Here is a 14,612-nt window from a genome sequence, read left to right on the forward strand (position 1 = left end):
GCGGCGGCGGCGGCTGCACCGGCGGCGGCGGCACCACACAAACAAGGACGCTGATTGGGCAGCTGCCAAGCGCCTCGGCTCCGCCTTACCCACACGCCACGACGCCCATTGGTCGACCCAAGCCGGGCACCCCGCCCGCTTCTTCTTAGTCCTACCAATAGAGGGTAGGATACTGGGACTTCATCCCACCCTTGGAGAGTGAGTGGCTAGAGAAGTGATGATTGGCGTTCCTACGATCCAATCATAAGCCGAGGAGGGGGGATGGTCTAGCGGGGGCGCGTTAATGGGTACCTCGGCCAGTCCCAGACACATCCGGGTCTTCGACAGCCCATTAAGTGTCGGGGGTCAAAAAATCGCTTCAGGCTGCAACTTTACCTTAGAGACGTTTTGGTCCCCAGGCAGCCGCCGTACCCCAGGCTCCCAAAATCGGGATTCCCCTTTGGCCCGCTCTTATTCTTTCAATTCTAAAGATGGAGACGGGGGACGGCGCCGGACTCTACGTTTGGGCGGTGTTTCATCGCGACAGAATCCAAGAATTTCACGATAGAAGTAGCTGTAGGCGCTTGGGCCTTGCTGTGTATTTGGGGCGTGGCCTCCCTCGGTCGGCCGGAGGCCTTGGGCTTCCTAGTGTTAGCACCTCCGGTTGGTCTGTCTTGACTGAACCACGGACAGCAGGGAAGAAGGCAACTAGCCAAATTCACTGGTGAATTGCGGTGTGCAGCGCCTTCTCTTGGGTTCTGTGGGGCTGTTTAGGTTCACTGGGAGGAAAGAGCCTCCCACACACCCCCTCCCCCATCCGATTCCACTTAATCAACTCAAGGCCTCGCTCCTCCGGCCTCACCTCTTCCCCGAAGCAGTTAGGCCCGCCTAAACTCCGGGTTTCTAGAGTACTTATCAGAAGCATTGCTTTGAGCACCTTAAGGTTAGGGGCCAAGGACTGTATCTGTAGGTTGGAGGAGCAATACTAGCTAATGTTTCGGGAAAGTAAGAGCTAAGAGCTTTGCATAGATTCTGATTCCTCATAACTCTATGATGTAGGTACTGTTACTCCTATTTTACAGATGAGGAGAATGGGGTACAGATCATATGACTTTTCCAAAGTTACATGCTTAATGGCAGAGCTGAAACTTGAACCCAAGTGTATCAGAAAACAGGCTGAGTAACTTGCCAAGGTCAGACAGTGACCAAGCTGAGGTTTGAGCTGAACACTATTTCTAGCCACACTAGGACATTTTTTTCAAATCATTGAAATGTCATACTGTGCAATGGAGATGAAATTGTAAACCAGGCCAGGTGCTATGCCTATCATCATAGCACTGCAGAAGTTGAAGCAGGAGGATTGAGAGTTCAAGACCAGCCTGGGCCACATCCAGAGCCCAAGAAAATTTTAGGAAAGAAAGAAGGAAGGAAGTAGGTTAGAGAGGAGGAAGGAGCTGGAGGGAGGGGGAAAAATAAAATGGATATGGCCACATAAAGATAGGTAAAACTGGGTGCCAGCCGCTCATACTCATAGCTATGAAGAGGCTGCAATGTGGAGGTTTGAGGCTATAAGCCAGAAAAGTCCAGGAGACTCCATCCCCAAAAATGACCAGCAAAAAATACAGGACTAAGGCCTGGCTCAGTGGTGAAGAACTAGCCCAGTGAACATAAGACTAAATGGAAGTTCTAATACCAGCCAAAGATCAAACAGTAGAACATGGACCCCTCCAACTCTCTCTCTCTCTCTCTCTCTCTCTCTCTCCCTCCATCTGGGTAAGGGTAGCTCACGCCTGTAATCCTAGCTACTAAGGAGGCTGAAATCTGAGGATCTCAGTTCAAAGGCAGCCCAAGCAGAAAATTCAGGAGGCTGACATCTGAGGTTCACATTTTGAAGACAGCCCAGGCAAGAAAGTCTGGGAGACTCTTATCTCCAATTATCCACCAGAAACCAGAAGTGGAGCTGTGGCTCAAAGCGGTTGAGTACTAGCCTTGAGGAATAAGCTCGGGGACAGTGCCCAAGTCCTGAGTTCAAGCCCCATGACCAACAACCAGAGCTGGTACCACTAGGAAGTCCAAGGCCTCTCGCCAACAGAGGGAGATCACACCCCAGCTACACAAAGAATAAACTAGATGGGCACCAGTGGCTCACACCTATAATCATAGCTATTCAGGAGGCTAAGATCTGAGGATTGCAGTTTGAAGCCAGCCAGGGCAGGAAAGTTTGTTAAGATTTTTATTTCCAATAAACTACTCAGGAAAAGCCCAAAGTGAGGCTGTGGCTTAAGTGGTAGAGCACTAGCCATGAGTAAAAGAAGCTCAGGGACGGTGCCCAGACCCTGAGTTCAAGTCCCAGGACTGCCAAAAAAAGCTGAACCCCAGGACCAGCATGCACACGCACACATACACACATGTGCGCACACACACACACACACATACACACACCCCATACTAGTAAAACAACCTGTTTTCCATGATAATATAGTATTACTACCCAGGTAAGGAACATGGTCTGGAATTAGGTGCTTGAGTGAATCTTAGCCATTTACCAGTTATGTGATATAGATACAAATTACTTAACCTCCCAGGGGTAGGAAACCTTTTTTCTTCCAGGGGCCATTTAGATGTTTATATGTTTATAACATTCATGGGTCATGCAAAATTATTGATACAGGCAGAAAGCCCCTGGCAGCTGATGAGATTATATGTCTGTCTCATCATATACCAAGTGACTTTGCAAGCTTTATTGGATTCAGACATTCTTCACTCCTGTGTCTATATCTTAGTCTATGCCTCACACAGTGTAAGATTCCCATTTGTAAGATGGGAATAATGGTATCTAGCCTGTAGGATAATTATGAGGTCTATAAAATAGTGCATTTTAAACACTCATGGAAGCCAGGAGCTGGTGTTCATACCTCTAATCCCAGCTACTCAGGAGGCTGGTTCAACCCAAAGAAGAAAAGTATGAGACTCATCTCCAATTAACCAGCAAGAAGCCTGAAATAGGGGGTGTAGTTCAAGTTGTAGAAAGCCAGCCTTAAAGGGAAAAAAAAGCCAACATAGAGTTCAAGGCTCTTGAGTTCAAGCATGCATAAATAAATAAATAAACTTCTCAAAAGATACAGTAAGCAGGGGCTGGGAAGGTGGCTCAGTGGTAGAGTGCTTGCCTTGCATGCATGAGGCCCTGGGTTCGATTCCTCAGCACCAAATAAGCAGAAAAAAGCTGGAAGTGGCGCTGTGGCTCAAGTGGTAGAGCACTAGCCTTGAGCTGAAGAGCTGAGGGACAGTGCCCAGGCCCAGAGTTCAAGTCCCACAACAGCCAAAAAAAAAAAAAAAAGAAAAATTATGTTCACACACAGGGAGCTCCTTATTCTTTGTTCCTTTCTTCCCAGTGCTGTCCCCTGGCTGAGACCCTATCTGAAGGAGAATGGCCTGCAGTTAGAGCAACTAAGGAAGGCAGGATGACTGCAGGACCCCGGGATACATGCTGACTGCCAACACCAACTACTGGAGAGAGGGTTCTCATCCCTGTGAAGGTACTGGAGAAGCTGAGCTGGGTAGGGGGGATACTGGCAGAGGAAATAAGGCAAAGATGAGCTCAGGGCCCCCAGAGAATGAAGCCTTTGTATAGGGTACAGATGAGGGACAAGGGGGTGATTGTGTGGGAGGGCCGGAAGTGCCATGTAGACTGGCACTGCCATAACTGGCATCAGATTCACCCTTCTACTCCAAGAACTCCTTATACTCCAAGGGACCAGTACCAGACATGACCAAGAAAAGGTGGATATACCTGAAGACTTTAAAAGATAGAAAGATGGGGATGTGCAGCCAGAAGAAAATGAGAGGTGTCCCCAAATATTATCCCAGACCCAAGGAATAAGAGGCAGAAAGAAAAAGACAGAAGCAGCTTTTACTATATTTACATCCAACAAAACTTTGCAGGTAACAATCCTTATTGCACAGTCAGGGCCCTGGGTGGACCGGAAGGATCAGGAGTAAAGGAGGCACCAGTTCTTCCTAAGGGGAGCGTGGCACTCCTCTAGTTCTCCATTCAAGGAGCTACAAGCCACAGTACCCCATTTCCCTTCTCTTTCTTACTCTCCATAAGAATCTCATTAACCTAGGGGGCTGTGGTTCCAGAATAAATAACTTAAACTACAAATACTAAGGTAGAAAGGTATGGAGAGCCTTGGGACTCTCTCAGCAGTGCCACAGAGAAGAGGAACCATCATTGGTGGGGAATGAGATCCCTTCCTCCCATTCAGGGCAAAGGCTCATTAGCTCTGTATCTTTCTGGTTGTTTTTTAAAACAAAAACTGCTAAGATGACCAGACCACATATCTGTGGGTACCCTGGAGAGGAGTTCCTGCATTAGGACAGGGGAAGAACAGAGTTGTGCCAACTCCCCCAGCTCTCCCCAACATCATCACGGACATATTGGGCAGGTTGGCGATAGGGGAATTCTGACTTTTGGTAACAGCGGGTCCATCTTCCTGCTGCTTCCATTTGGAGCCTATGGCTGAACAGGCTTCCTAGCCTGTTCCCAGCTCTTCTATGAAGGGAAGCAGGTTGTCTCTAATATTCTTTCTCCCTCTCCACCCAAAGCTGAAGAGGGAAAGCTTAAGGGTCTTTAGCATTCCAGAGGTGCTCCAAAACATTTTCGGCAGTCAATGGCCTTGGGCGTAGGCATCTGTGCCCGCCGCTGCCTCAGCTCCTCCTTGCCCATGCTGTTGGCCAGCTTGTTGAAGGCAGACTTGTACTTCTTGTCGAAGGCCACTAGGGAAGAAGGTCAAGGGGATGTATTAGGACCCCAGCCTCTCACACTTAGTTCCATATCCCTACACTCAGCCCACTGTCTTGCTCCCTCACCTATGTCCACATGGTCCTTCCCCAGAGCAGCCATTGTCAGGAATAAGATCTCTCGGTAGATGCCTCTGTAATAGATAGAAAAGGGTGTGGATGAGAGAAGAGATGTGGGAAGCACAGGACAGGTCAGGACCCATGCAGATGGAACACTCTACCTCTGTAGGTGCAGGCCGGTGGGAGGGGGCCCTAGGGTTTCCAGCAGGAGTCCTACAGCCTTGTGCACCTCATTGAGTCCAACATGGCGCAGCACTAACTCCAATAATGCAAAGCTAAGACATGCAGGTACTGGGCCTGGCCATACAACCCGCTGTGGGATCTGGCCTGTGAAAGGAAGGAAGACCATCAGAATCACTGGGTCTTCTAGGTGTAGGACTCAACCCTCCCACCCCTAGGTCAAATACTAAACTCACTGTGGACCCTCCAGAGCACATAAAGAGGTGGGCAGCTGTTGGGGTCAGGAGTCAGGATATCCCACAGCAGGCGCACCTGCACAGAGGCTGGATCAGGAGTTAGCCAAGGAGGTGGGGCCTGAGGGAGCTGAGACAGAAGAGACAGGTTCATAGAATGAGAGGCAGAGGAAAAAAAAAAAAAAGGTCAGGTGCAGGCACTGGTGACTCATGCTTGTAATCCTAGCTACTTAGGAGGCTGAGATCTGAGGATCACAGTTCAAAGCCAGCCTGGGCAAGAAAGTCCATGAGACCCTTATCTCCAATCAACCACCTGAAAAGCAGAGATGGCCCTGTGGCTCAAGTGGTAGAGCACTTGCCCTGAGCTGAAGAGCTCAGGGACAGTGCCCAGGCCCAGAGTTAAAGACACATGACGGACAAAAGAGGCTAGGAATGTGGCTCAGTGGTAGAGCGCTAGCCTTGAGCTGAAGAGCTGAGGGACAGCACCCAGGCCCAGAGTTCAGGCCCCGCAAGGAGACAGAAAAGAACCCTTGTCTCCCAAGAAAATACAAGCTTCCAAAAGCAAGAATTTTGTTTTATAAGCTGCTATATCCCTGGTGCCTGAAAATTGGTCCTGGAACCTAAAAGATGTTCAATAAATACTGTTAGAATGAACAAGCAAGTATGAAGGAGTGATTTTGTAAGTACCAGGCACTGGATAGGGTGTCTATGCACAGCTCTGTGAGATCACTCTTGCGCCACTTTACAGGCGTCTAAACTGAGGCTCAGAGTGGCGAAGTTAGGGCTCAGGAGTCAAACCGGCCACAATAGATTGCTCAGCTTTGTCTTTTTTGGTGTCAAAGACAGATAGGACCAGGAGACAGAGCTGGGAGACACAGAGGAAGGCACTCAGTAAGCAGGAGCCACCTGGGGGCACTGACCTGAGTGGGTGGGGGCCCATCACAGGAGGCCAGCACCAGGCCCGGTAGAATACTAGGCAGGCGCAGCCGTTGGAAATACCACAGAAGGTTCCAGAAGATGATGGGATGGGCAGCAGGCAGTTCAGGCAATGCCAAGACCTCACTGCCCTCATTCTCAACCAGTGACTCTAGCTCCTTACGCAGCACCAGGGGGCTCAGGTATGCCCATGCTCCACTCTCGACCCTCCGAGATGCACCCTAAGACACAAAGCGGGAGAGTGCGTACAAGGGCCCATTCCTACAGCCTTGCCTCCCACTGAGCCAGCATGTCTAAAACTTCTGAGATGCCTCTTACCCTCCAGGCCCATCTACCTGGTACGCTTACCCCTCTCCCTGCACACTCCTATTCCTTATTCCCATCTGGCCCAGCTCTTACCCCCATGTGTCCATTGCAGAGCTGGGGTTCATCCAAAGCAAGGCAGAGTCTGCGGTCACTGAGCACAGGACCAGGACCCCCAGGGACAGGAGCATCTTTGCTGTCACTGGCACCAGCAGGGGTAGGCTTGGGGCTGGAGGCACTGCAGGGGCACAGCAGGAGGAGTCAGCTCTTGGACATCCACTTCCCTGTCCCTCCCATAGCACTTGACCTGCTTTGGGCACCTGGGTCGGGAATCAAGGGTCTGGACACTGAGCAGGGGCACAAAGGGGCAAGCGCAGAAGGGGCAAGTTGTGTTGAGGTTAGAGTCATCAGGTGCCCAGCCAGCCATGATTTCCTCATCGTACACCAGTGAATCACAGGCACGGCACAAGGAGCAGCTAGACAGCAGAATCTGCAGGCAAGGAGACCCCAGGAAATAGGCCCAACTTGGCCTCTGGTGCTCTGAAGCCCATGTACCTTCCCCAGTCTTTCCACCCAAGCCAAGCCTCCTGGCTCCATCTCCTCCCCATCCCCTGCTTTCCTCAGGGTGACTATGCGGTCTGTGACAGCACAGCTGTGGGTAGGGTTATCCTCACTTCCAGGGAAGGTGGCTGGAAGGGTCCAGGGGTGTCACTGAGGCGCTCGGAGGAACGGCGCAGGCTCAGGCTGCTGAGAGAAGACTCTGAGAGGTCCCACTCACTGCCCAGAGAGGCTGAGCTCTGCCATTACAAGAGAAAGCACAGTTAGCCTGCCTTACACTTCTCTTTGCCCAGAATGCTGATTTTAGCCACTCTCAGAGCCCCCTTTGGGGCTGCTCCTCCCCAGGCCTCCCAACACTCAGGCTACCTCAGAGGCAGTGGATCCAGGGCGCTCCCGGGGCCTCAGGAGGCTGTCCATGGGACTGCGGCGGGCTGGGGGAGGCAGGTCAGGGGGCAGCTCCACTGGGGGAATGCGAGACGCAGAAGAACGGCGGGAAGGAGTGAGCAGCTGTTGGAGGCGGGCACCCAGCCCTCGTCGGGGGGTGCCAGCCTCATCCTGATGTCCGCTGGCCTTGGACCCTCGTCCACTTAGCCCTTCCAAGGCTTCAGTGGACTGAGCACTCAGGACTGAGCCTGAGCCTCCTGGGCTTCCTCCAGTTGCTGGCTCCTCCCCCGTCAGGCTCAGATCTGAAAGACTTCCATCGTGCCAGGGCACAGGTGATCCCCGGGGTTCCAGGACCCCTAAGGCCTCTATCACTGCAGAACAAAGAAAATCAGGAAAGATAGAGCCCAGCCTCAACGTCAGCCACCCCTTGCCTGGCACCACAACCACACCGTGACATTCTAGGTTAACATTCCCCCTGGGTCTGCTGTACTCACCACGAAGGGCCACCCTTCCATCCTCACCCAGTTCTTCCCCACTTTCACTGGCAAGTGGTTAAGAAAGCTGACTGGGAACAGAGGGAAGGTCAGAAAAGGGCACTCACTATGGGCCACACCAGCTTCCACAGTGGGCTGTGCCCCTCGGGCACTGCCCAGGCTGCCACTTTTCACCAGGCGCCCAGTGGGTGAGGCTGGGTCCCTCATACTTCGCCCAGCCCACGTAGTTTGGCGCTGAAGGGGGCGGTTTGGGGAAAGTCGCTCCAGATAAGATTCTGTGGTAAGCAGAAAAGGGGTTTAAAATGTTAGAACCTAGTTCCAGTCCAAAACTACTCATTGAATGGGTCTGAGTTTGCAGAGCTCCTCCAAGGCTACCAAACAGGGACATTTTACCCATCCTCAGAAGCCCCATACCAACCACTAGGCCAGCTCCAGCTCACCATACCTCTCCCTGCCTGAACCTGGAGGCCTCATCCCCACCCACCTGTCTGGGAGCTGCCTGCCTCTTGGTGTGCTGTGACCTTCTGTTGCTGCTGCTGCTGCTGCTGCTGCTGCTGCTGTTGCTGCTGCTGCTGCTGCTGCTGCTGCCGTTCTCTCAAGGGCTGGCGGAACTGAGCAGCCCCCAGGACAACATTTCGGAGCTTGGCCCAGCGCAGACGCCCACCTGGTGTACCAGATGGCCACTTGCTTTCCAGTACTGCCTGCCAATTACAGGATAGCCTGTTCTGACCCCAGTCTGATGCCTCCCTCCCATCCTGGAGCCCCAGAGACTATGCTCCCCTCCAGATATCCTGCCTAGGACTGTCTGGGTAATGACGGCTCAATGAGGAACAAGAGTTCAGAAAAAGTAGTTGTTGGTAGCTGCCTCTGAGAGGACCTAGAGAATGCCAGGAATCATGGAGAAAATTTGTAGTAAAAAACTTTGTAAAGCCAGGCGCCAGTGGCTCACGCCTGTAATCCTAACTACTCAGGAAGCTGAGATCAGAGGATCGCGGTTCAAAGTCAGCCTGGGTAGCAAAGTCCATGAGACTCTTACCTCCAATAAACTACCAGAAAACCGGAAGTGGCGCTGTGGCTCAAGTGGTAGAACGCTCACCTTAAGGTGAAGACCTGAGGGACAGCGCCCAGGCCCAGAGTTCAAACCCCACAACCGACAAAAACAAAAACTTTGTATTTGGGCTGGGAAGGAGGCTCAGTGGTAGAGTGCTTGCCTTGCATGCATGAGGCCCTGGGTTCAATTTCTCAGCACCACTTAAGCAGAAAAAGCCAGAAGTGGTGCTGTGACTCAAGTAGTAGAGTGCTAGCCTTGAGCTGAAAAGCTGAGGGACAGTGCCCAGGCCCAGAGTTCAAGCTCCATGAATAGCAAAAAACAAACAAACAAAAAACAAACTTTGTATTTATAAATGGAATGGCCCTGAAGAAGTCAGTTTAGTTTTTGGTCATTAAGTTTTCTTATCTGAAAAATGTAAAGCAGTTTAGCATCATGGATAAGAGGCTCATGGGCTGGAAATGTGGCTCAGTGGTAGAGTGTTTGCCTAGCATGCATGAAGCCCTGGGTTTGGCTTCTCCATACCACATAAACAGAAAAAGCCAGAAGTGGCACTGTGGCTCAAGTGGTAGAATGCTATCCTTGAGCAAAAGAAGCTCAAGGACAGTACCCAGGCCCTTAGGTCAAACCCCAGGACTGTCAAAAAAGAAAAAAAAAAGGCTCAATTAGAAACATGGGAATAGCTTTGCATATGTTCTGACTCTCTAATGTTCACTGAAGAACCTTGAATTCTATGCAACTTCATCTCATCTATAAGATGGAGGTTCTACCTCATTGAACATTGTGAAAATAAAATAATTTTAAATACATTTAAAACAGCACCTGATATGTTGGCTAATACTGTTAGCTTATTAGTTTAGGGCTGTCATGAGAAGTAAAGAAGCCATTGATATTGATAAAACATTGGTATTGATAAAACTTCCTGTCAGTGCTAAGGTGCCACAGTTTTGAGTGACGGCGGCTACAGGACCTAGTTGGATTGCACAGGCCTAATCGCCAAGGAGTGGGCAGAACAGTAGCTGGGTTTGTGCCTATGTACACCCTGGCACCAAATGCCGTCCACCTCTTCCCCAAAATTAAGTACCTTGTTGTAGTAACCATAGGTGATAGTGTTGGGCACAATGCCTGCCCGCCGCATCTCCAGCATGACCCGCACAGACAACACAGGCTGCCCATAGTGTGAGCAGAGCTGCATCAGCACCCGGTAACACACCTGGGCCAAGAGAGACACAGGCTATAGAAGAGATCCATTCCCCACCAAAATCTTCAAGTCTGCACCCTCCCCCAGCCTCTCATTTTCCCTAATCTTGCTGGTCCCTGGCAGCTCCTTCCTGCTGCCCTCATCTCTCCCTAATCCCCTTCACATGGCCACTTACTTAGTGATTGTTTATGGAGCCTCTGGGCTCCCCATCAAGTTTCCTTCTCAGCCCCAAGGCTGCACAAGCCTCACTGGGACTGGGGGTTGGGCAAGACCATGTAGGTAAATAGTTGCCTACCTCATCAGGGAGCACCACCTTTCGGCTTTCCATCTCACGCAGTACGTGGTAGGCTGTGTGTAGGGCCCGCACCCGGGAGGGTGCAGACCGCACATAGGCTGGCAGACACAGGAACCACAGCCCATAGCAGTGCCCCAGCAGGCACCGAGCCCAAAGCTCCGGCACAGTTGCTGACTTCTGGGCCATCCGCTGTGCAACCTTCATCTCCTAGGTGAGTCAAGGGATAGGACAAAAGGAATGCAATGCCAGGGCAGGCCTTCAAATGTGATTGAGCGAAGCAGCACCTTCCCTTGGTACTGCACAGGCTGTGACCCTTCTTGGAGTCTCAGGAAGAAAGGCCTGGCCCTTGAGTATGGGCAGGTACCCTGGAAAATGCAGCCAGCTCCTGGATTACTAAAGTGCTCAGGAGATGAGGAGGGAGAGGAGGTGGATGGAGAGGAGGAATAGGTGGTAGAGGAGGAGGAGGAGAATAACATCAAAACGAAATAATGTGGGGCTGGGAAGGTGGCTCAGTGGTAGAGCGCTTGCCTTGCATGCAAGAGGTCCTGGATTCTATTCCTCAGCGACTGGACCCAAAAAAAACAAAAACCTAAATAATGTTTATATAGTGCTTTTTATTTGCCCCACTTATATAAACCTCCTAGTATCATTGTTATCCTTATTTGACAAGTAACACTGAAGGAACAGCCCTTGGCATGAGCCAGGTTCCCCTGTGGGGCCCACTTGCTGGTTTACCTGTTTGGTACGGCGAGGGGCAGGACTGCTAGGAGTGCTACGGGATGGCCCTGGCACAGGCAGGGCCCCTGTCTGCTCTTGAGGAGACTCAAACAGCTCAGCACGCAGCTCTGGGAACCCATCGTAACTGGAAAGACAGAGGCAACATCAGAGCAGTCAACACAGGACCAGGCAAACAGGCAGGCTGGTTCAGCCCATGGGGCTTTGAAACACATGAGGGAAAGAGAGGCTCTCACCAGTACTGGGGAGTAGATTCACCACCCTCTGGTACTGGGGGCTCCTCAGGGGGTGTGATAAAGACAGTGAGCTCACTTCCAGACAGCTCTTCCAACTCCACTAAGGCTGTCGGCTCAGGCTTCTCCTGCTCTGGGTGGACCTGGAACAGGATGGCAAGAGAATAAGCATTAAGAGAGTGGGCATGGAGCAGAGCTTGGATACCCAGAAGATGGCATCTCCCGGGTAAGCATATCCATAGGGAAGTAGTCCTGGAGACATAGCTAGGGGGTGGAGGGTAGGAGCGCATGAATCCAAGCCCACATAGTATCATCATGATCACAGCTGACAGAGACAACCAGGAGGAAAGAAGAGGCCAATAGGTGCTAAGAGAAGGGAGAACACAATACCTTATCAACACAAGAGTCAAAGAATTCAAGGGCAGCATGTCGAGCAGAGCCAAAAGAACATTCCTCAATGAACTGTGAGAACATCTGTGTGTGCAGCAGCTGAGAGTACAGCTTATGGCTGGAGCGTTCACGAGACTTGAGGAAACCTGAGGAGGTAGAAAGACAAAAGCGGGGGAGGTAAACAGAGCTTTCTACCATAACCACCTCTCCCTATACCCTGACATCGTCTCCTACCTGCTCAGGACCCCTGGCTGTCAAAGCTTTCTTTTCTTTGGCCTCTCTGGCACAATTACCAAACAGACTGAGGGACCAGATCAGCTCCCAGGGAGTCCCTTTCTTTTGTCTGTCTGCCCCACTGCCAGAGAAGAGGGGCTCTCCAACACTTTGTCCATGGGGACCACACACCACAGGGGTCACTATGTCTACCCTATCCCAGGGCTCCCAGAGAGCAGAATCACATCTGGTTCCTCTTTGTGCCTTTGCTCTCTCCAAGACCAGGAGAATAGATGACTCAAGGCAGGTACCCATGAAATCATTTACTGAGGGAAGGAATAAACAACCAAGTGGCCTCCCAACTGCCCAGCTCCTGACCACCCCCATCCCATGATACCCTTTCTGAGCAGAGACAGGACCTCTTTACCCTGAAGGTAGAAGAGGTTGTCAACATCACGAGCCCCCTCAGAGGGGGCCTGGGTGAGGGGACGCAGGAAGTCTCTGTAGCCCTTGAGCAGGCAGGCCATGAAGCGCAGGAAGGCTCCCTGGACTTCCCGCTCCAGGCGGGCCCGGCGACCACACACTGCCTCGTAGTCTGTCAGCAGGAATTCCAGAGATGTCTCCTCCTCCGGTCCAGTATAAGCTGGGGACCAATGTCCTTAAGAGTCAGAGATGGCACCTACAGTGCTTGCTACACCCCTACTTTTATCTCCACCTCTGACAAACCTTACACCCACCATGGCCAAAAAACTTACCTTACAGCAATAGTTTCAAGCCCTCCACTGACAAACTCTCATTTCAGGACATGCTCAGGAATGCTGTCTCCCTCTTCCTCTAGCTTCAATCAGAATTGGAGCCAGGCACCAGTGGCTCACACCTATAATCCTAGCTACTCAGGAGGCTGAGATTTGAGGATCATGGTTTGAAGCCCGGGCAAGAAAAGTCCATGAGACTTTCTCCAATTAACCTCCAAACAGCCCAAAGTGGAGCTGTGACTCAAGTGGTAGTGCCAGCTTTGAGTTCAGGGACAGTGCCCAGGCCTGTGCAAGCAACAGGACTGGCACAAAAATAAAAAAAGGAGGGGCTGGGAAGGTGGCTCAGTGGTAGAGCGCTTGCCTTGCATGCCTCAGGCCCTGGGTTCGATTCCTCAGCACCAAATAAGCAGAAAAAAGCTGGAAGTGGCGCTGTGGCTCAAGTGGTAGAGCACTAGCCTTGAGCTGAAGAGCTGAGGGACAGTGCCCAGGCCCAGAGTTCGGGCTCCACAACTGGCAAAAAAAAAAAAAAAAAGATACAGTAAGCATTGTTTTTAAAATGGTCCTAGGCACTGGGGTGCTGGTTCCTGCCAGGGCCGGCGGCTGCCACCTGCCCAGCCGAAGAGGGACACAGCCTAGACTCTCCAATAGTGTTTTTAATGGAGTCAAATCCACGTGGTTTGTATATTTTTTCCTTTAATCTTGGGCATTTTGTTTCTCTTTCTGAGAACGTAACTTGAAACACTACATAGCCAATAGTCCTATAAAGAGTATATCTGGGGCTAGGAAGGTGGCTCAGTGGTAGAGCACTTGCCTTGCATGCTCGAGGCCGTAGGTTTGATTCCTCAGCACCACATAAGAAAAAAGCCGGAAGTGGCGCTGTGGCTCAAGTGGTAGAGTGCTAGCCTTGGGCTGAAGAACTGGGGGATAGTGCCCAGGCCCAGAGTTTAGGCCCCGTGGCCAGACCCCCCCAAAAAAAAAAGTGTATCTGCAAACGCTGTACAGTTTTATATACATTCACAATGTACTTTTGCTGCCTTCTAGATAATTTATTTTGCAACACATTACTGCACAGTTGTAAATAACTTATGTACTGTAACATCACTTTCAGTTATGTGTAAAGAAATAATAAGGGCTGGGAAGGTGGCTCAGTGGTAGAGCGCTTGCCTTGCATGCATGAGACCCTGGGTTCGATTCCTCAGCACCACATAAGCAGAAAAAGCCAGAAGTGGCGCTGTGGCTCAAGTGGTAAAGTGCTCACCTTGAGCTGAAGAGCTGAGGGACAGCACCCAGGCCCAGAGTTCTGGCCCCATGACTGGCAAAAAAAAAAGAAATAATAAATAAAATAAAATGGTCCTAGGGCTTGAACTCAGGGCCTGGGTGCTGTCCTTGAGCTTTTTGGCTCAAAGCTGGTATTCTACCACTTGAGTCACAGCTCCACTTCCAGCTTTTTTGGTATTTAATTGAAGATAAAAAGTCTCACATACTTTTCTGCTCTGCTTCAAACTGCAATCCTTTCATCTCATTCTCCTGAGTAGCTCAGATTACAGTCATGAGCCACTGGCACCCAGCTCATAGTAAGCATGTAATAAACATAAAACAGTAACTTTATGATATTCCTTGCTTTTCCCATTGTCAGTGCCACTTCTGGCTTTCTCTCTTTTTTGTTTTTTTTTTGGGGGGGGTCTGGTCCTGGGTCCTGAACTCAAGGCCTGGGCGCTGTCCCTCAGCTCTTCGGCTCAAGGCTAGTGCTCTACCACTTGAGCCACAGCACCACTTCCAGCTTTTTTCTTTTTGCTTATGTGGTGCTGAGGAATC

General features: G+C 51.0%; 1 protein-coding gene across 3 annotated transcripts in view; it reads right to left on the reverse strand.

The window, feature by feature from the left end:
- Positions 1-3,870: 3,870 nt before the first annotated feature.
- Dennd4b (DENN/MADD domain containing 4B) overlaps positions 3,871-14,612 on the reverse strand; it is a 19,276-nt gene continuing 8,534 nt past the window's right edge. For 2 of the 3 annotated variants that reach the window (XM_013015322.1, XM_013015324.1), the window contains 17 exons: positions 12,470-12,685; positions 11,830-11,975; positions 11,443-11,582; positions 11,207-11,333; positions 10,472-10,678; positions 10,060-10,188; positions 8,412-8,628; positions 8,035-8,202; positions 7,416-7,804; positions 7,166-7,288; positions 6,812-6,981; positions 6,588-6,729; positions 6,173-6,409; positions 5,256-5,382; positions 5,001-5,166; positions 4,849-4,913; positions 3,871-4,755 (listed from right to left, as the gene is read on the reverse strand). In XM_013015322.1, coding sequence (XP_012870776.1) covers positions 4,610-4,755; positions 4,849-4,913; positions 5,001-5,166; positions 5,256-5,382; positions 6,173-6,409; positions 6,588-6,729; positions 6,812-6,981; positions 7,166-7,288; positions 7,416-7,804; positions 8,035-8,202; positions 8,412-8,628; positions 10,060-10,188; positions 10,472-10,678; positions 11,207-11,333; positions 11,443-11,582; positions 11,830-11,975; positions 12,470-12,685 — 2,915 coding nt within the window. In that variant the 3' untranslated portion in view covers positions 3,871-4,609. The remainder of the gene's footprint in view (positions 4,756-4,848; positions 4,914-5,000; positions 5,167-5,255; positions 5,383-6,172; positions 6,410-6,587; positions 6,730-6,811; positions 6,982-7,165; positions 7,289-7,415; positions 7,805-8,034; positions 8,203-8,411; positions 8,629-10,059; positions 10,189-10,471; positions 10,679-11,206; positions 11,334-11,442; positions 11,583-11,829; positions 11,976-12,469; positions 12,686-14,612) is intronic. The other variant, XM_013015323.1, reaches the window with a different exon arrangement.

Source organism: Dipodomys ordii, unplaced genomic scaffold (genome assembly GCF_000151885.1).
Source record: "Dipodomys ordii isolate 6190 unplaced genomic scaffold, Dord_2.0 Scaffold26, whole genome shotgun sequence".
Lineage (NCBI taxonomy): Eukaryota > Metazoa > Chordata > Mammalia > Rodentia > Heteromyidae > Dipodomys > Dipodomys ordii.